The sequence below is a fragment of the Ammospiza caudacuta genome, chromosome 27 (assembly GCF_027887145.1).
Source record: "Ammospiza caudacuta isolate bAmmCau1 chromosome 27, bAmmCau1.pri, whole genome shotgun sequence".
Taxonomy (NCBI): domain Eukaryota; kingdom Metazoa; phylum Chordata; class Aves; order Passeriformes; family Passerellidae; genus Ammospiza; species Ammospiza caudacuta.
In genome coordinates, this window is record NC_080619.1 from 3,699,428 (window position 1) to 3,719,512 (window position 20,085).

At 49.9% G+C, this 20,085-nt stretch overlaps 4 protein-coding genes across 4 annotated transcripts; 1 reads left to right on the forward strand and 3 right to left on the reverse strand.

Moving 5' to 3' along the window:
- Window positions 1-4,329: 4,329 nt before the first annotated feature.
- On the reverse strand, window positions 4,330-4,635 carry LOC131568386 (feather keratin Cos1-1/Cos1-3/Cos2-1-like). Its single transcript, XM_058820431.1, has one exon. It carries the CDS (start codon window positions 4,633-4,635, stop codon window positions 4,330-4,332), a length of 306 nt encoding a protein of 101 aa, XP_058676414.1.
- A 4,052-nt stretch (window positions 4,636-8,687) lies between these two features.
- LOC131568575 (olfactory receptor 6F1) lies at window positions 8,688-10,956 on the reverse strand. Its single transcript, XM_058820674.1, has 2 exons — window positions 10,867-10,956; window positions 8,688-9,632 (listed from the first exon to the last, which is right to left on the reverse strand). The coding sequence occupies exons 1-2, from the start codon at window positions 10,954-10,956 to the stop codon at window positions 8,688-8,690; spliced, it is 1,035 nt and encodes a 344-aa protein (XP_058676657.1).
- A 2,354-nt stretch (window positions 10,957-13,310) lies between these two features.
- LOC131568576 (feather keratin Cos1-2-like) lies at window positions 13,311-15,735 on the reverse strand. The gene is given in 3 exon segments (XM_058820676.1): window positions 13,311-13,637; window positions 15,600-15,689; window positions 15,691-15,735. Coding segments are annotated over 3 exon segments (462 nt in total).
- A 2,615-nt stretch (window positions 15,736-18,350) lies between these two features.
- Window positions 18,351-19,658, forward strand: LOC131568706 (uncharacterized). Its single transcript, XM_058820804.1, has 4 exons — window positions 18,351-18,402; window positions 18,855-19,197; window positions 19,309-19,489; window positions 19,605-19,658. Exons 1-4 carry the CDS (start codon window positions 18,351-18,353, stop codon window positions 19,656-19,658), a joined length of 630 nt encoding a protein of 209 aa, XP_058676787.1.
- Window positions 19,659-20,085: the final 427 nt, after the last annotated feature.

Sequence of the window (20,085 nt, forward strand, 5' to 3'; positions counted from 1 at the left end):
CCTGTGAAGAGAGGAGCCCATGCTGGAGCAGCTTTGCTGGAATGACTTTGTGAGGGTTCCTGACCCCATGGAAGAGTGCCCCACATTGTAGCAGTTCTTGGGGAGCCACAGCCTGTGGGATATGGTTCCTAGCCTCCTTCTCATTTTGGAGAATTCATGGAGAACTTCTCCCATGGGAGGGACCCCACCCTGGAGCAGGGGAAGGACTCCCACTCCTCTCCTTGAGCAGCAGCAGGAACAACCTGTGATGAATTGACCATGACCCCCATTCCTGTCTCCCTGCTCTGCTGAGGGGGAGGAGGAGATAAAGCTGGGAAGAAGGGGGAGGTAGGAAGAAGATGTTCAGGTTTTTGGGTTATTTTTATAAGACTTATTTTACTTCCCATTATCCCGCTCTGCTTTTATTGGTAATAAATTCAATTAATATGCGTTAGTTGAGTCAGTTGTGCCTGTGACAGTATTTGGTGAGAGGTCTCTTCTGGTTCTTATCTCAAGTCATGAACCACTGTTATATTTTCTCTCCCCTGTCCACTTGTAGAGGAGAGTGACAGAGTGGCTTTGGTGGGTGCCTGGAAACCAGCCAGGGTCAACCCACTACCCCAGTCTCTCCACTTTGGAGATAAGGATTTTGTGTGGGCTGTGTTGAAGGCCTGGCAGAAGTTTAGGAAGATGACACAGTCTTCCCTTGCTGAGTGTTTCAGTCACTCCATCCTTAAAGGCCACCAGATTGCTCAGACATGACTTGCCCTAAGAGCAGCCTTGCTGTCTGTTTTGGATCACCTCCTTGTCTGAGTATGACTTACAGCTGCTTTCATGAAGATCTGTTCCATGATCTCCCCAGGCACAGAGGTGAGGTCTACCAGTCTGTGATTCCCTGGGTCCTTTGTATTTCCTCTTTAAAAATCCAGTCTGCTGCTGGATGCCCAAGGATTCCTGTGCATGAGGATGGGCCATGTCCTTCCCTATTCCTCCCTCCTTAGCTCACCCTGATGGTTTTTTGTTGTTGTCTCCCCGTGTGTGTGCACTGGGCTGCAGGCTCTGACCCCATCCTACCTAACTCTGCCCTCAGGAAAAACTTCTGGCTTGTTTTGACTTGTCCACCCTCTGAGCAGTCTGTGAGTACACAAACAATGCTGGGAGCTTGCCTGGGGCCTTGCCCTTCCCCACAAGGCTCCAGCCCTGCTGTGCCTGTCTCCTGGTGTCCTCCTCAGAGTTCACAGCAGGGTGTGTTCCTCCTACATGTGTTCATGTCTTTGGTGCTCTTGTGTGCAACCAGACTAATGTGAATGCAGCACAGGTGCATATTTGACAGGTGTATATGAACACATGTCCTTTTCTGTCTCTCCTCACAAACAGATTGTGTAGCTCATGGCAGGGACATTCTCCATGGCTCCTTCACAAGCTCTGCAAAGCAGCAGGAAGGTAATGCAGCTGAAAGGTAATGGCATCAACCTCCTGGAAGTCTGTCCAAAAAGAGACACTGTAATCAATCAATTTCCTGAACCTTGCTTGTCCTGATCCTTCAGAGCTCATACGCCACTGATGGTGATGCTAAGCCCCAACAAGGATTACCAATTTAGATCCTGAATTTAGTTAGTGTAACAGGATTGAGACTGCCTCAGCATGATGGGCAGCCCCTCTCTGCGTGCCTCACCAGGTCAGGACACAGCTGCTAGAGAGTTCAAAAGGATGAGATTTGGTTTATCCTGGAGAAAGAATAAGGAATCCTATTTACTCTCCTTGTTCAGGCCATGTCCAAATGGATCTGCTTCCAGTGAATTGTTGGTGCTTCCAGGTGTGGGACACAACCTTCCTTCATGCCTGAGCCAATGTCAAATGTATTGATCCAGATCATCAGCGTGGAGCTGTGTCAGGCTGGGATCTTGGCCCAAATAGGTACTGAATTAAAGAATCACAGTGCATGTTATTGGTGTGCACTGGATAGAAGGACAGAGACACTGTGTGTTGCAGAGGGGAAGCCAATGAACAGGGTTATTGGCAGATGGGGTGCCCCAGCAGTCGCTCTGTGGTGCAGCTGTCACAGTGTCCCCAGGTAGGAGTGCTGCTTGTGCCCTGGGTCTGCCTGAGGAGCAGAGAGAGTGGAGGATTCCAAGGGTGCCAGGCAGAGCAAGGAGCTGGATCATCCCTATATTAGCAATTTACCCAGTGACAGTGCAAGTCTTGCGGGTGAAAAGCTGAGGCTGGGCATCACAAGAATATTGGCCAAAGAGATGGAGGAGTTCAGAGACTCTTCCCTAAATCTCCAGCAGGAAAGTGTTCAGGGAACTTCTCCTGTTGGTCCCTTCATGCTTCAGCTGCTTTTAGAGCTTAGCTTTGCCTTCATCAGCTCCTTCCCTACATTCAGGGAACTGTAGACATATGAGATGTCCCAACCTTTTAATTACCCACTTAAGCTGAGAGTAGACGTCAAAAAAGAAATTTTGGAGAATCACAGTAAAAAAAAACCAAAATTTCTGCATTAATAGTGAAACCAGATGTTCTTCACAGAATCTCAGAGATTACTGCCATGATCACATCACAGAAAAAATGAAGAATGTTGTACATTAGTAGGCAAAACTTTCACTAGGGACACTCTGTGCCATGCTGTCATCCGTCCTGTTACCCACCATCTATAAACAGTGAAGGGATGGCTAAAATGTGAGGATTTCCAACAGGTATGCACAGGGTACATTCATAGAACTGCAGAAGCCTGCAGAACTTGGCTTGCACAGTCCCCATCAACCTGATTGCCAAGAGATATGTGTTCAGTGCCCTGATACCTCTGTCTTCCTGACTGACTGTAGGTCAAACAGGCAAAAGGAGGAAATGCCACCAAAGGACTTCACAACCTCACTTTCTGGAAGAAAATTACACCTGTCTGCATTCCAGACTCCCAGATGGGAAATGGGCAATTTAAACAGTCTCCATCGTGGATGGATGGATGGATGGATGGATGGATGGATGGATGGATGGATGGATGGATTCTGTTTATCCAGCCCTTCCTGACTGAGGCCTCTTATGTGCTTTTGATCAAAGCAATGCCCAAGAGCATCAGACTAAGCAAGAGAGACATTAATGAACAAAACTTGTCTGCCACAGATACTTCTGAGTGTGTCCAGAATGACTTTGCACAGAGCTTTTTTTGAGCAGCACTGGTCAGAAAAGGACCTTACACAGCAGGGCCTTTGAGGCCCTGAGCCTGAGCTGAGCTGTTCCATCTATGGTTGGGAGCAACAAGGTACTCCCAAGCAGTGAATGGTCTGTGGGCTTCCATTACTGTCCTTGGACTGCCCTGGCCCATGAGGGTTCACAGGGACTCCAGTGTGAGGCCCAGGGTTGTTAATCCCAGAGCTGACTTGTGAGTGGTGCCAGGCCTGCATGCCTGCCAAAACCTGGGCCCTGCCATGGGCCTTATGTGAGGCAGTAGGACTGCAATGAGGAACTGATCCCAGCTGCCCATTTGTGCTGGCCATGGTCTGAGACTGGGCGGTGGAGTGAAGATGAAGATGAGGCTTGAGGCCATTCCACACAACCACACTTCTGACATCCTTTGGGAACATTTTCTGTCTACCCCAGCACAGCACCGACCTGAGCAAGAGGTGCTGCATTCCCATGATCCTGCAGGTTGGTTTGTTTCCAGGACCTCCCATGAAATTCTCATTGTTACATGAGGTTTTTGCAGGAGGTGTTGAGGGTATATCTGGGCAAAGACACTGAAGGGAACGGGCTGATCACCTTTCAGCTGGGGATGTTTTGCATCCTGCCCCAGAATTCTTCCCCGCATAAGACCCTCTGAGTGTATCCCAACTTCACATTTTTCTGGATGAAGGATCTCACCACATTGTCACCTTTTCCCCTGCCAGGATCAACACCATTTTACCCAGGCAGCTTGCAAGGGCATATGGGGAGTGAAGGAAAACCTGGAGACCCAGCCTGAGATGCAAAAATCTTTATTGAGTTTAAAGAAGGAGTCAAGGTTTTTACAAGCACAGGCCCTCAGTGCAGGTTCTGGAGGGACAAGCAGGACACTTCACCTCTTGGCCATGGTGAAGTCCATGCAGGGCATCCATTTGCCTTGCCTGTAGAGTGCAGGCTGGCTTGGAGGATCCTTGCAGCCGAGGGGAGCAGAAGGACACAATGAAAATAGAAACAAGGAGATATGTAGGAAAGACATAGGGCTTTTGAAGTGCCTGAGCTGAGCCCTTCTTTCCAGCATATTCAGGAGGAACTAAAGATGATCAGTTCCTCTGAAAGAAATGACCTGAAGATTCTTCCTTTGTCCAGCACCATGCCTGGAGATCCTGGGGATATTTCCCAAGACCAGCACCATTAGCAGGGGAGGCCCCTCCTTCCACCGTAGCGCCTGGTGATGGAGGAGATGTCAAAGCCACCAGAATTGATGGGAACTCCATCAGAGCTGAGGATGTTGCCAACAGCAGCAGAGGTGGAGGATCCCACCACGGTGTTCTGTGGGAAGGAGCTCAGGATGGGCCCAGGAAGGGTCACCACCACAGCAGGTGGCTGAATAACCACGGTGGAGTCCTGGCACTGCCTGACACAGCACTCATTGCAGCTGTTGGCCAGTGGAGTGGGGCCACAGGGCTGGCAAGGACGGCACTGGGTGTTGCAGGACATGGCTTGGAGTCACAGGTGCACCTGGTAGAGAAAGCAGAGGGGAAACAGAGCACAAAGCTGGGTGGGTGGGTGAGGAGCAGCCTGGTTACCCCATCACAAAAGAGCCAAGGCCGCCATGAATGGGAAGCTGGAGACTGGGCCAGGAGCCCTACAAAGAGCAGCCTGGCTCAGGAAGTTCTCTGACAGGCAAAGAAAGCAAAAGGCACCATCACCAACCTCCCCCCATGCCAGCCTCCTCCCTTCTTTCCTCTCTCAGGACCAGATGCTCCAATCCCCAAGTATGAGAAAGCCACCAAGCAGAGATCTCACTTTGGCAGAGAAAGAGAAGGGACTTCAGACTCACCTGGTTCCCAAGCAGAAGGAAGCAAGAGAAGGGGATGAGAGAGCAGAGATTTGTGCTGCCTTTTATACCTGCCCTTGACTGCCGCAGGAGCAGGGGCAGCCTTTGCAGAGGTAACAATTTCCCAGCAAGCTCATCTTGAATGCAAACCAGCACACCTAATGATATGGGCTGTGCTTTCATTTCCTACACTGCTGCCTTTTCATTTCCAGGTTTGTTCCGTGCCTGTTCCCCAGTGAAGGTTTCTTCTGATCCCTGGGATTAAAGGCCTCAGGATTTCTAAGGCAGGAATGCAGCAGTGCAGGCAGAAGACTCAGTTTATGTACTGCATGGGCCCAGACCAGGAAAGTGATATTACACTCTGGATAACTCTGGTGGGGCTATTTGAGTTCCAGCTTTCCTCAGCTGGCTGCCCAAGGACTCCTGTGCATGAGGATATGTCCTGTCCTTCTCTTTCTCTATGGTCACCTCTTCCCTCTCTGTGTCCATGCACTCTGCAACTGGCAACTGGTTTTCACCCCAGTGTGCCTAACTCTGCTATCAGGAGAAAATTCTGGCTTGTTTTAACTCATGCCCTCTTTGTGCAGCACAGAAAATGTCATGGGCTTGTCTGGCTCCTTGTCCTTCCTCACAATGCCCCAACCCTGCTGCAGTTGTCCCCAGGTGTCCTCAGCAGAGCCCACAGTGTGTTGTGCTCCTACAACCTTGACTTCATCAGGACAGAGAGGTGGGCCCATGAAATCCTCATGAAGCTCAAAAAGGCCAGGTGTAAGGTCCTGAATTTGATTTGTGTCACCCCCAAGGATGGACACAGACTGGGTGATGAGTAAACTGGGAGCAGCCCAGCCAAGAAGGACTTGGGTGTGCTGGTGAATGAGAGGCTGGACATGACCAGCAACATTCACATGCAGCCCTGGAATTGCATCCCAGAATTGTATTGCCTCAGAAGAAGATTTACTACCAGCTATAGAGAAGTGGTTCTCCCCCAATTTTCTTCTCTTGTGAGACCCCAGTGAGCACTGTGTCGAGTTCTGGGGTCCCCACTGTAAAGGTGCTGAAGTAGGTCTAGATGAGGTCACAAAGTCACTCAGAGGGCTGCAGCCCTTCTGCCATGGAGACAGGGCTGGGAGAGATGAATGTGTTTAGCCTGAATATGGTACTGGGGATACCTTAAATCACATTACAGTGCCCAAAGAGGATACAAGAGATGAACTCTCTCTTTTTTACAAGGGCGTGGAATGACAGGACAAGGGGGAGTGGCTTCCCATTGAAACAGAATAGATTTGTACTAGTTATTAAGAAAAAATTCTTCCCTCTGAGAGTGGTGAGGCCCTGCACATGTTGTTTAGAGAAGATCTGGCTGCCCCATCTCTGGAAGTGGATGCTGTGGTGAAGCACATATTCATGTGATTTTCACAGTTGCTTCTAGATCCAGGGATTTTGATGCTAAAAACTGTCCAATAAACCTGACTTGGGGCAGACCTATTGGAGGCTACACCATTAACAAGCCAAACAAGCCTTGTCAATGTTCTCTGCTTACAATAACACTGCAATTCTCAGAGCAAGTAGCCTGCTGGCTCTTCTTCCTGTTTCATCTCCATGGGCCTCCACTGAAGGCCACAGCTGGAGAATGAGGCCTTTGGTAGGAAGCACAATTGCTCTTATGGTTTTGACATTGTGGCAGAAGCCCAAGTTGGGAAGGGCTCTTCCTTACCCTGCATCAGCAAGTGGAAAACAGCCACCAGCCAGGCTCTGGACAAGATTCTTCCTGCACTCATCCACTGCCAGAGAGTGGTCCCACTCTTTTTCATGTCTCTCCTTTTCAGGGAAATCACCAGTGCTGGAGGGAGCTCCCATGTTCCTGAGTCTGTGCCAGTTTCTCTGTCCCAGCAGCTGGTAACATCTCAGTGACCTCCTCTGCTCCCATGAGCTAAAGGAATGATTTGGGGACCTATTTTTGGGCAACCCCAGTACAGCACTTCTTATGGAAACTCAGCTCAAGGGTGCTGAGTTTCCAGATGGATCCCACCCTTTGAATTGGAATCTGTTGCTCATGGAGCGTCATCCCCTTTGCCCAAGAAACTTCAGGGTACTCATTTGTGTTTCTGCTGCTGTTCCAGCATAGCCTGCCTCTCCCAAGTGACAAGGATCTGTTCTGACAGCCCTGTGTGAGGCTTTGAATGCTGCTGTTTATCTCAGAGGGCTCTAAGCAGTGTTGATGAGGAATTCACAGCAGGTCTCAGTGTCCTGCACTCTGCTGTATATTGGATGTCTTGGACATTTCAGATCCTGCCATTTGTTGCTTTCCAGGACTGTAGAGGGATTCAACACTCCAAACACACAATTCTTTCCAAAATGCATCATTCCTAGGCAGAAATGACAAGCAGTGGTGTCTGTCTGAGGATAAATCCAGTCTCAGACTCTTTCTGCTGTCCCAGGCATTTTCCCAAATGCCATTGAAAAAGAGCACAGCAGACAAAGGGTGGGAATCTGCCTGTGCCCTGGGCAGTGCATACAGGACTAAATGCCAAGTGCCCAGGTGGATGCAGGAGGTTTGGGAATCTCCCCCAGAAGTGCCATTGCTTCTAGAAGGGAGGAGGAGTAAATGTTCAGTTCAGACTCAGTCATCTCAATTGGAGAGCTCTATGCTCAGGTGAAATTAACCCTACACTTCCCATAAAGGTGTGTTTAGCATGATGAGCTGATCCCTTCTCATTATGAAGTGGTTACATGGACTATCCTCACTGTCAATGTGCCAAAAGAAAAGCTTTGAGAACATGGTTAATCTGTTCTGAAATTAAAATTGGGAGGGGAAAAGCAAGTGCTGTTTGGAAGTGCTAATGTCCTCCCAATGGGTGTAAAGAGAGACTTGCTTCCCAGCCAGCCTTCCACAGCTCTGCACTTTGAGTGCTTTGCCAATCACATTAAAGTTTTTCCACAACAAAGCCCAAAATGGGTGGAACAATGTACTGCTAAAAATGATGTGGGGTTTTAGATGTGGAAATGCCCTGACACATCTAGAATGAAGCACGCAGTTTTGCGTAATTTTAATTAAAAATAAGAGAGTAGATTCAGATACTAAGGAGAGGAAAGAAGAGGAATTATGCAAATTTTGTTTGCAGTCTTATGCTAGGAAAAAATGGCTATAAGTAGAGATGTCAGACATTGCCAAATTTTATCTTGAATTAGAGTATGATTTCTGATGAAATAGCTACAAGAATATGATAAAATATGATAAATAGAATATGATAAAAAACAAGAATGTGGCATAGATACATCACAAAACATCAGGCTAAATGGAGAAAAACATGTCTACTTCCTAAAGCAATGTTTCCTAAAGTTCCTGGGATTTCTTTAGGAGATTCATGCAAACCCTGACAAAATTGAGCACCTGGCAAACTGGGGTAGAAACCTGTGGGAGTACCACTCCTCCAGCTGTTTTTATTTGTGACCCTTTCCAAGCACAGCACTTTAAAGGGCTGTGAGGCATTCTGAATTACCTGAGAATGAACAGAGAGTGGTGGGAGAGCAGAACTGAGGCTCAGCCCAGCCAGAAATGGCTGTAAGGTGATATGAGCTCATTGGTGGCTTCTCAGTGCCTGGGATGCCCACACAGACCTACACTTCAGAGGGGATCTTCTGCATGGCAGAAGTCATGGGAGGGCAGGGATGAATCTGTTTGTTCAACTGATGCCCTGTGAAAAAAGCCACTTCACTTTTTCTGGAAAGCTCGTCCCAGAGCGAGCTTCACCTCTTTGTTTCTGAGTGTGTAAATGAAGGGGTTCAGCAAAGGAGTTACCACTGTGTTAAAGGTATTCACGATTTTGTTCACATCCAGGGAGTTCTGGGCTGATGGTTTGACGTACAGGAACATGGTGGAGCCATACCAGATGGTGACAACACTGAGATGGGCAGAGCAGGTGGAAAAGGCCTTTTTCCGGCCATGGCCTGACTGGATCCTCATGATGGAGGAGATGATGTACATGTAGGACACCAAGGTGACTACACAGGAGGCCACCACAACAATTATGGAGACCAGGAAGGTTGCCAGCTCCACAGGCCACGTATCGCTGCAGGAGAGGGCAAGGCAGGAATCTATATCACATAGAAAATGATTGATGACATCTGGCCCACAGAAAGTCAGCCTGGATGTCAGAAAGGCCAGCAGGGAAATGGCCAAAAACCCTCCCAGCCAGGAGCTGAGTGCCAGCTGGACAGAGAGGACGCTGCTCATGAGGGAGCTGTACCTCAGGGGGCAGCAAATGGCCAGGTAGCGGTCATAGGCCATGACAGACAGGAGAAAACACTCAGTGGAGCCTAGAGAGAGAAGAAAGAACAACTGGAGGATGCAGACACTGAAGGAGATGGTCTGGCTAGTCCCCAGCATGACTCCTATGGCTTTGGGAACAACACCCGTAGTGTACCAGATCTCCAGAAAGGAGAGATTACACAGAAAAAAGTACATTGGGGTGTGTAGGTTGCTGCTTCTCCACACAAGGGCTATGATGGATGCATTACCTATCACTGTCAGGGTGTACATCAGTGCAAACACCACCACAAAGGAGACTCGGAATTGCCATGTCCCTGGGAAGCCAAGAAGGATGAATTCTTTTACACTTGTCCTATTTGCCATGTCCTTCCAAGTGCTGAGGTCTGTCTGGAAAGAAAGAAAAGTTTCTGTGAAAGTTTGCATGCTACAAGTAGTAAAAAAAAAAATCACCATCTCCAAAAAAGCAGTTGGTGCACAGCATGGGAAAATGGCACTTTTCCTATGTTAAAATTTTCATAGAAATCCTCCCCTGATGAAACACAACTAGATCTAACCCTGAAAATCAGGTGTACCCCAGCAAATGAACAACTGGAGAAGTATTTTTTTAGATTGTGCATCTCCTTTACAGCATGGGGAATGTAAGTCACTTCTGTGAGATGAAAATCCCACTTAGGAAAATATGGGCACCAGGCTGAGACACTCCAGCTATGGAAAAAGCTCTTACAAGTAGAAAGGAAAAAGGCAGGAAAAGCTGTCTACAAATAGGAAGGCAATAACATAACTTGTAATCTCCAAGGCAGGCAATACTGAGATGTGGTTTCATCAAATGAGAAATACAAATACTATCATGATACTGTGACACTGCAAGAGATTTTCTCACCTCTTCTATGTCAGTTTATTACAAGGGATTGAGACTGAAATGCAGCCACACAGGGCAGCAGGTTGGTATGCCAGGTCTCCTATATTTGCTTTTTTCTTAGTCTCAGAACAGGAAGATTTTGCAAATGCCTCCATTTCCCTCACTGGTGTCTGCTTCTCAGCATCACTAGTCGGGGTGTGATCCACCTCTTTGCAATTTTGCCATTTCAGAGTCAGAGGAAGGATTTCTGCTGACTAAGCTGAAATAAAATACTCCTATCTCAGCTCCTCAGCTTACCCCCCCTTGCTTCTTTCTTCACAGACAGAGAAAAAGCATGAGGGAGACATGGCTCATTTTGTCTTAAAAGCATGGCTAAAAGCTCTCAAGAAGTGGCAGGTTGTCTCTAAGGTCTAAGGCAGGAGTCTAGTAAGCACCTGGGTGTTAGACATCTCAACTCAGGGACTGAGAGCAAAATCCTCTGAGTTGAATCCCATTAAAGGTAGCTCTGCTGAACTGTTCTGGCAGACAAGGGAAAATTCTTGATTAGTTCTCTAGAGAGAACATATTTTCAGGTGGATGTGGAAGACAGTTGCACTAAATCACCACCTGAATCTTCCCTTTCTCTCCTATCTTCCTCCCCAGCAATATAAACCAGAAATCTCATATACTTAAAGAGTAAAAAAACCTCCCTTAAACCAGCTCTCCTTAAACATGCAAGGCATTGGAAATCTGTGGTACGCATCTTGGGCAGGCTTCACTCACCAGATTTGCCAGTGGAAATGATCCAAATGACATTTTTTCATGCACCATCCTCCCAAGGTAGCCATGGTCCCCTTGGCTAATGGAGAGCATTGCAAAGATTTATTGTAGATTTATTGTGGGGAACTCTGGATTCAGGTGAAGGTGTGTGGACGAGCAGGTCTCCCCTTGCTGACTCACTTCAAGCTGATGGCAACTGCCTGACCTGGTTTCCTCTCCATCCAGTAGGATCTGACAGCTTCCACTCCTGATCTTCTTCCCTCTCACTGCCACCACTGTAATTCCACTAAAGGAAGCTCTGTGTGCACACGCACAAAGTGTAAACTCTCTTCATATAATGAGATCATGCACCAGAGAGTCGCCAGCACCATTAGCATAAGAACATCCCCACACCCACCTCATTAACACAATGAAGCTCCAGATGGCCACACCTTGGAGACTGTTTTCTGTTTTCTCTCTGGTGTGCTCCAGGGAATTTGACCTCTGGGAGGCCTTATGGGCTTGTCAGAGATGAATGGTACTCTCTCTTCACACAGGCCAATTAAAGAACAGCAATGCAGTTCCCTAAGCGGCTGCTAGGCTGGGTGTTTGCCTCCTAGCTGCAACTGTGGTATGAGAACCTTGTGAGGAACTCAGCTGGCATGGGGATGTCTGAAATAGTCATGTTCCTTGTCAGGAACTCAGCTGGTATGGAGATGTCTGAAATAGTCATGTTCCCAGAGACTGGGGTCAAGCATTTGGTGCTGGGTACTCAGGGGGTCGTGAAACCTCCAGGGTGAAAACTAAAGGCAACTCTGGGCACATGAATACAGAGACAGTAAGGTACAGGACTCACCTACCTCATTTCAGAGCCTTTAAATGCAGTTAAGGCCTCTGTCTTCAGCTTTAACTGAAGAACTAAGATCTAAGTTCAAAATCAGACAAGACATTAGTAGAGGAAAATTGATTTCCCCTGACTCCAGAGAAGGTGTCATCTATTGAGGTACTCATCTCTGCTCCATTCATCAGCTGAGAGAAATAGGCACCCTCAAGCCTTAGCTCAACCCTTACAAGAAATGATCCCTTACAGATCAGGCAATAACAGGCCTTACAGACACCTATTTTTCTTCTGCTGGCACTCAAGACAAACTAGTTAGCTGGCTTAGACCACACACTTCTCATCCTCTAGACATCTTGAGTTAGATTCACCTCCAGAGAGTCTGTCTGCACTGTCCAGGATCACCACACAGGTGTTGGACTTGGCAGAGACTTTTCTGCAAGTCCTGTTTCCCAGGCTTCAGTGTGGTTGAGAGAAAACAGACCGGCACTTGGTTTGAGGTGGAGATGCAGCTAATGGAGAAAAGTTCTCAGCTTGAACCTATTTGCTGACCATGAAGCTATTTATCTGCTATTTATAACCTGCTATTTATCTGTTCTACCCATGGAAATGGATGTGGGGTTTAGCCATGGGGTGGAGGTGCTGGAGTCTGTGGGTTCACCTGTGATTGCTTAATGAAGCAAGCCATGCACACATGACCAGGAATGCAGGCCCTGCTGTGAGCTTGTCCTACTTGGGGAGTTCAGAGGGGCCACCATTGGTCAGCTGCAGGATTTGTGTCTCCAGAAGGATGATTCTTGCCATTTCCTGGCACACCTGCTTTGCTTTGGGATGGGGTAAGTCCCCCACGTGGCCTGATGTCCCATCAGTGACTGGGAAGAGTCTACAGAGTCTCCTGAAGATGGGTTGTACTCCCCATCTGCAGGACACGCTCTGAGACCAAGGAGTCATATCTGAGCAGAAATGTTGGAAGGCTGAGCCTGATCCCTGCTGTCTGTGGAGAAGTCAGGGATGTCTTCCTCATCTCCAAGGGACAGTGCCTGAATGGGCCCCACTTCTGTGTTTCCCACCCTCCCTTCCTCTGGGAATAATCAATACTTTTGTCCCCACCTTTTCCTCTACCACCCATGGCGACACTTTTTGGTCTCAGCAACTTGAGACAAGGACACCAAAAAAGGATTACATGGAGGCTGAGGTTAGATGCAGAAAGCTTTATTGTCATTGAAGTGGGAAATTAGTTCCCTTACAGAGGAGGCTACTGGTGGTGGTGGTGAGAGACCACATGCAACTGCAGCAAGTCTGGGCCCACTTTGGCACAGACACTGGAGAGCCACTGGAGAGCCAAGGGGATATCCAACTGCCTGGCCTACAGCAGGCAGGGGTTAGCAGATCCCCCAGAGAGGCTCTGAAAGTCTTACAGTCCAGAAGTATGGAAGACAAGAGAGAGGTGGAAGAGAAAGGCAGCGAAAGCAAACACTGGCCATGGTTTCAGAGAGCCCCACCAGCCCTCCTTCAGAAGGGCAGCACTGGTTTCTCAGCACCTCTGAATCTGATGGCCAGGAGCTCTGTCCTCAGTCCAGCATCAGCTTCTGGGTTCCTGGGGTTCCTCGTGAGGGCTGCACCAGTGGCTTTAGCAGGGACGGCATCTGCTGCCACCGTAGCGGTTGGTGATGCAGGAGAGGTCAAAGCCCCCAGAATTGATGGGCACTCCCTCAGAGCTGAGGATGTTGCCAACAGCAGCAGAGCTGGAGGATCCCACCACGGTGTTCTGTGGGAAGGAGCTGAGGATGGGCCCAGGCAGGGTCACCACCACGGGCGAGGGCTGGATGAACACGGTGGAGTCCTGGCACTGCCTGACACAGGGCTCATTGCAGCTGCTGCCCAGCGGGGTGGGCCCACAGGGCTGGCAGGGCTGGCACCGCGGGTAGCAGGACATGGCTTGGGGCTGCAGGTGCACCTGGGAGAGAAGGAAGGGAAGGAAGCAGAACACAGGCACATGTGAGGAGCCATCAGCCATGAATCCATCATCCTGCTGCAAGAATTGCAATGGTACCTGCTTAAGCCAGAAGGGAGAAACTGGGCAGTAAGAGAAAGGAGTTTTCAGCCTCATCCTGACACAGTTCTACGAAGTGTCACAATATTTCTTCAATAAAGAGCTCCCTCAGCCAAATCCTTGACATCTTAGTTATTCTCTGACCCCTCAGCAGCAGCAGCACTAAGACTTCTCACAGGCTATAGGAACATGCATCTCCTTCTCCAGAAAAGGACAGGGGAAAGGGCTTTGGACTCACCTGGATCCCAAGAAGGAGGCAGGAGAAGTGGATAAGAGAGCGTGAATTCAGGCTGGCTTTTATAGTCACTCTGAGTTGCCCCAGGCCCAGAGGTGGCTTCTATGAAAGTGATAATTTCTTAAGGTGCTCATGATGTATGGAAAACATCCCAGCTAATGACATGGGCTGGGTGCTTGTTTTCCGTGTTGCCACCTTTTCATTTCCTGGCTTATTCATAGACATTTCTTCATGGAGGCTTCTTCTGAGTGCTGAGATTGAGATGCCTCAGGATTTCCAGGGCAGGAATGTGTCAGTGTCTGCAGAATCCTCCACTCAAGTGCTGGATGGGGGCATGCAGGGAAATGAAGTTAGCCTGGAGCTCGCTGGTGGTGTTGCCTGTGGCTTTGTTGATTGCAAGGGATGTAGATGCTCCCAGGGCTTCAAACCTTGACTGGTCACCCAAAGATATGCCATGATATCATTGCAAAATTATATGATATGCCATGTCTCTTTCCTCCATGCCTCACAACTTGCTCCACTGTTTGTGTTCAGAATCTCAGGCATTTGGGCTGCAGTGTTGGGTTTCATTCTCTTGCTCCTAAAGCTTTCCTGTTGTCCTCCCAAGGTGGGAGAATCCTCAAGTCATCTGGGCAATGTGAGCCAGTGCTTGGGTCACCCTCAACACTAAGAAGAACTTTCCTATATTTCACACCGGTGTTCCAGCCTGTGCTTGTGTCCTGTGGTCCCATCACTGGGCCCCTCAGAGAAGTGCCTGGCTCTGTTTGCCTTGCACCCTGTGGATTTGGGCTGCATGGCAAGGTTTTGGTTGTGGGGGAGCCAACACCAGATGGATTTAAGACTTATGCACCAAGGCTGAGCTCATCAGTGATGGTGGAAGCATCTCTGGAATAACACATTTAGGAAGGGAGAAAAAAACCTATTGTGGAAGCCAGAAGAGAGGGGAGGGAAGAGGTGAGAGAAACAACCCTCAGTGAAGGATCTCAGTGAAGAGGGCAGGTAGGTGCTCCAGGTGATCCCATGCTGGATCAGGCTCCTGTCAGGAGCTGTGTCTATATGAGCGACAGGCCCGTGCTAGCACAGGTTTGCAAGCAGGACTTGTGAAGAACTGTAGCCCACGTGGAAAACTCACATTGGAGAAGTTTTGGGGGTACTGTCTCCCATGGGGCATAGGGCAAGTATGTGAGAGTTTCTTCTCCTAAGGACAAAAGAGCCACAGAGACATGTTGAACTGACCACAACTCCAAATCCCTATCATTTGGAGAGGAGAAAATTAGCAGTGAAGTTGAGCTGAAGAAGGGGGGAGCAGTGGAGGGGAAGGTGGTTTTAGATTTTAGGTTTATTTCTCATTTAGGTTTATTTCTCATTACCCTACACTGACTGGATTGCAATAAATCAAATTAATTTCCCCTATCTGAGATGGGTTTTCCCATGAGGGTGATTGATGAGTGATCTTTCCTGTCCTTATCTTGACCCAGAAGCCTCTTGTATTTTCTCTCTTCTGTCCAGCTGAGGAGAGAAAGAGATGGAACAGAACCATCATAGAAGACCACTGGAATCAGCTGGGTGGTCCATTGAGGTGAGATCTCCTTTTAGAGAAAGCAGGGAAGGAGAAAGGGTTTCAGACTGACCTGATTCCCAAGGAGATGGAGGCAAGAGAAGGGGATGAGAGAGAAAAGAGCTGGGCTGGCTTTCACCATGGACCTTTACTGACTCAGGTTGCCAGAGGTATCCCTTCTGGAGGTGATAATTTTCTGACAAATTCATCTTGAATGCAAACCATCTCATTTAATGCTGTGAGCTGTGGTTTGGCTTCTTAAATTGCTGTGTTTTCACTTCCTGCTTTATTTCTGGCACATTCCTCAATGAAGGCATCTTTTGCATGACAAGATGAGAGGCCCAAGCATTTCTGCATCAAAACACATCAGCGTCAGCACAAGACTCACGCCAAACGCTGCAGGAGTCCATTAAAAGTAAATTATGTCAGTCTGGGTCACTCCATTGGGATTTCAGGGGCCTTGGTCTCAAAGAAGTGGCCTTGTTGCTGCGTTTGACTGTATCCCCCCAAACACAGAGCCCAGGACAATTCAGGTGGCTGGCTTTGCCTTCTCCTGTCATGCACCAGGGATACAGAAAGGGGGAGAAAAGGTGGAAGGTTTTACTCAGCTGTCAGAAGGGAACGTAAATGGCATAATAAAGGGGCTTCCAAGGACAAAGGTGACAAAAGGAAGAGTAAGGAAAGTGTAGGACTGCTGCTGAGTGAGTGACACAGGATAGAGAAAAAGCTGAGGTGCTGAAGGCCTTCTTTGCCTCAGCCTTAAGGAGCACCAGATGTACACTGGGGGTAAAGTCAGGATCAGGGAACATGCACCCCTGATGGAAGGAGATCAGGGCAGTGAATCCTTAGCAAACTGCAAATATTTAGGCTTTGTTGGAATGTGGTAAGGGAACTGGCTCCTGTCATTGCCAGGTCACTCTTGGTTACCCTCAGCTGAGGATGGTGACTGGATACTGGAGCAAAGCAAATGCCACTTGTGTCTTCAAAAAGGGAAAAAGGAGAACCCAGGGAGCTACAACCTTCCAAGCCTCACCTTAGCCACTTAGAAGGTGACAGAGCAGCTTGTCCTGGAAAGCTCTCCTAATCAAGGCATGTCAGGGGTGAGAAAGTCACCAGGGACAGGTCAGTGTGACTTCACCAAGAGGAAGTTATGCCTGATCTTCTTGACAAAGTGCTGTGGTGATGTGACAGAATGGTGAGGAAGAAAGAATGGTGGGTCTTCTCTACCTGGATGTGAGCAAAGCCTTTGACATTTTGTGTAGATTCCTGTAGGAGCCTCACAGAGAAGCTGATGTTGGGTGAGCAGACAGTGAGGTAGAATGAAAACTTACTGGCCAGGCACAGGGATCAGTGATCAGCTGCACAAAATAAAGTTGGACACCAGTGACTGGTGGTGCATCCAAATGGTCAGGACTTGATGAGTCCTGTTTATCAACTTCCCTGGTGATGTGGTTGATAGGGCAGAGTGGACCCTCAGCAGGTTTGCAGACAGCACCAAACTGGGAAGAGAGGTTTATGCATCAGAGAGAGTCAGGCCAGCATCCAGAGGGACCTCAGCAAACAGGAGAAATGTGCTGATGGGAAACTCATGCAATTGAAAAGGGAAAGTGCAAATTCCCTTGTGCCAAAGAAGTCCAAATGTATTCCCAGCTCCACCGCACCAGGTGTTGCCAGGAGCTCAAGAGAGGTGACAGCCAGGAGCTCAAGAGAGGTGACTGCTCTCCTTTATGCAGCACTGGGGGGGACACAGCTGCAGTGGCCTCCTCTGCTGCCCTTCCTCTATGACCGTATTGGTGAAAAAAGTGATCAGTAAGAGAGGGGTAAGGTGAGTGGAAAATTGTCTGGCCTACCAGGCCCAAAGAGTTGTGGCCATTGATCCAAACCCAAGTTGGCAGACAGCTCTGGGGTCTCTCAGGGATCAGCAGTAGGACCATCAGTGTTGCATGTTACCATGAATGTTGTGAATAGTGGGAAGGAGGACACTCCCCACAAGATTGGTGGTCACATTGAATAACCGAGAACAGGCAGTGAACTGGCCTCTGTTGCCCAAGCTGTTCCCAAAAAATCCTGGAACCACCTGTGGAAAGGAAACAAGGAATACAGACTAGACTCTGGAAGTTCTCTGCAGGAGAACAGGAGACTCAGCTAACAAACAGCTGCTGGAACATGGGGCTTTCAGCATCCTCACTGCCATCTGCAGAAAATCCCTGGCTGCTGTTTCCAGCCTCTGAGCACAGAGACAGCTCGGGGAAGCTGCTCCATCTCCTCCTGGTTCAGGCTCCTCTTGCTGCCTCAGGCTGCAGCTGGAGCTGTGCCGGCTGATTCTCGCTGGGGTGTCCCAGCTGGAAGAGGGGGAGAGTCCATTTGCCAGGACACCAAGCTGTGTCTGTGCACAGCCCGAGCGCTCTGAGACAGCCCGAGCGGCGCCAGGGCTGGGCTCAGCCCCGAGGCGGAGCTGGGGGCGATGGAGAGGAGAGGAGAGGAGAGGAGAGGAGAGGAGAGGAGAGGAGAGGAGAGGAGAGGAGAGGAGAGGAGAGGAGAGGAGAGGAGAGGAGAGGAGAGGAGAGGAGAGGAGAGGAGAGGAGAGGAGAGGAGAGGAGAGGAGAGGAGAGGAGAGGAGAGGAGAGGAGAGGAGAGGAGAGGAGAGGAGAGGAGAGGAGAGGAGAGGAGAGGAGAGGAGAGGAGAGGAGAGGAGAGGAGAGGAGAGGAGAGGAGAGGAGAGGAGAGGAGAGGAGAGGAGAGGAGAGGAGAGGAGAGGAGGCGGGACAATCAGAGCACAGAGCCGGGGCTCAGGGGCACAGCGAGGCTCGGCAGGAGCGGCGGCATGCGGCGGGGTCGGGGCACGGGGCTGGCGGCGCTGGCCGCGCTGCTCATCGGTGCGTGGGGCTGGGGTGATCCCGCAGGCGCCCGGAGGTTGCCGTCCTGCCTGGCTTCTGCACAGACCTTTTCCCGAGAGCTGTTCTCCCATTCATCCCTCCCTCTTCTCCATCCTAAACTTCAATTCTATGACAAAACCTGCACAAACATTCCTTCTTTATAACACATGAAGTCAGTCCTTACCCCCTTCTAATATTCTTCTTGTCTTTTTCTGCTTATCTCGTATCCTCCCGTTCTCCCGTGGCTCTCCTAATCCTTCTGTCATTCACACATTCATCCCCCACAAGCGATTGACACTTGCAGTCCTACATATCTCCATGACATATTCTGGGAACTGTTTTCCTCCTCATCTCTCTGCGTTCCTGGCTGCTTTTGCAGGCTTTGTTCTGGGGATTGGCAGAGATGGGTAGGAAGTAGGAGTTAAAGTTTGTGCCTTTTTTCTCCCCGGCAGTGGATGCAGTCAGAGCCCAGGTACATCAGGAGCCATTCCTGGAGACCACCGAGGGCACCGGCATCAACATTACCTGCTCACATCCCAAAATCCAGACCGGTTATTGGATCCAGTGGTACCGCCAGCTCCCTGGCCAAGGACCTGAACTCCTTGCACTCACTCTGAAAGATACCAAAGAGCTGCCGGACAATGCAGGACAGCTGTCGGTGTCGGCAGATCGGAGTTCGAGCTGGCTGTGGCTCGCTGAGCCCCGGCGAGGGGACGCTGCCGTGTATTACTGCGCGCTGGGGGCCACGGGCAGAGGAGCCGGGGCTGCGGCCGGGCACGAACCGCCGCGGGCGGGGCCGGGCGGGGCCAGCAGGGGGCGCTGCCGCTCCGCCCGCCGGGGCCGCCGAGCCCCGCTCGTCCCGGGCTGCCGGGCCGGGACCGCCACCGGAACCGACACCGGCACCAGAACCGACCGCGGCACCGGCAATGGACATCGGTACCGATCACTCAATGGGTCCGGGACCGACACCACGATCGACACCGTCACCGTCATTGACCCGAGCGGGGCCAGCAGGGGGCGCTGCCGCTCCGCCCGCCGGGCTCCCGGGCCGCGCCTGCGCAGCTCCTTCCTCTGCCCCGAGCCCGCAGCACCGACACCGCACAGCCCCGCACGGCCCCAAACACGCCGCACAACCCGCCCACAACCTGCGCTCACACTGTCCCCACACACTTACCAGCCCAGCTCTGGTTGCTCCTTGAGAGCGCCAGGACTGGGAGCTGACAAAGCAGCGCAGCCGACGGGCACACAAGGGCTAATCCGTGAAGTGCCGTCAGGTCAGTAGGTCAGTGCATGAGAGGTGTTTGCATTGAGGTGACAAAGATATCTCTGTCTCTGCAGAAATGTCTCTGCTCCATAATGCAAGTTGCATTCTCACCTGGCTGTGTAAGGCTGGCGTGCTTTTAATGCCACCTAGGGTAGAATTCACTTCTCTACATTTTGTACTCATCCTCAGATGTCCACAGACCTCCATGGATGTGCATTCCGCATCTTCCTGAAAGAGTAGAACATCCGGGAGGGAAAACAATAGATCCGTTGGAGTAGAGGAGCATTACAAATCTCCTGAGGACACTGTCACACTCACCTGTCCCCCCAAAACTCATTGGTCCCTTTCCCTTCACATCAGTAATATCTCACGCATACTGAAAACACCAGGGTTCAGCAATGCTGCAAGTGTTGCAGGGA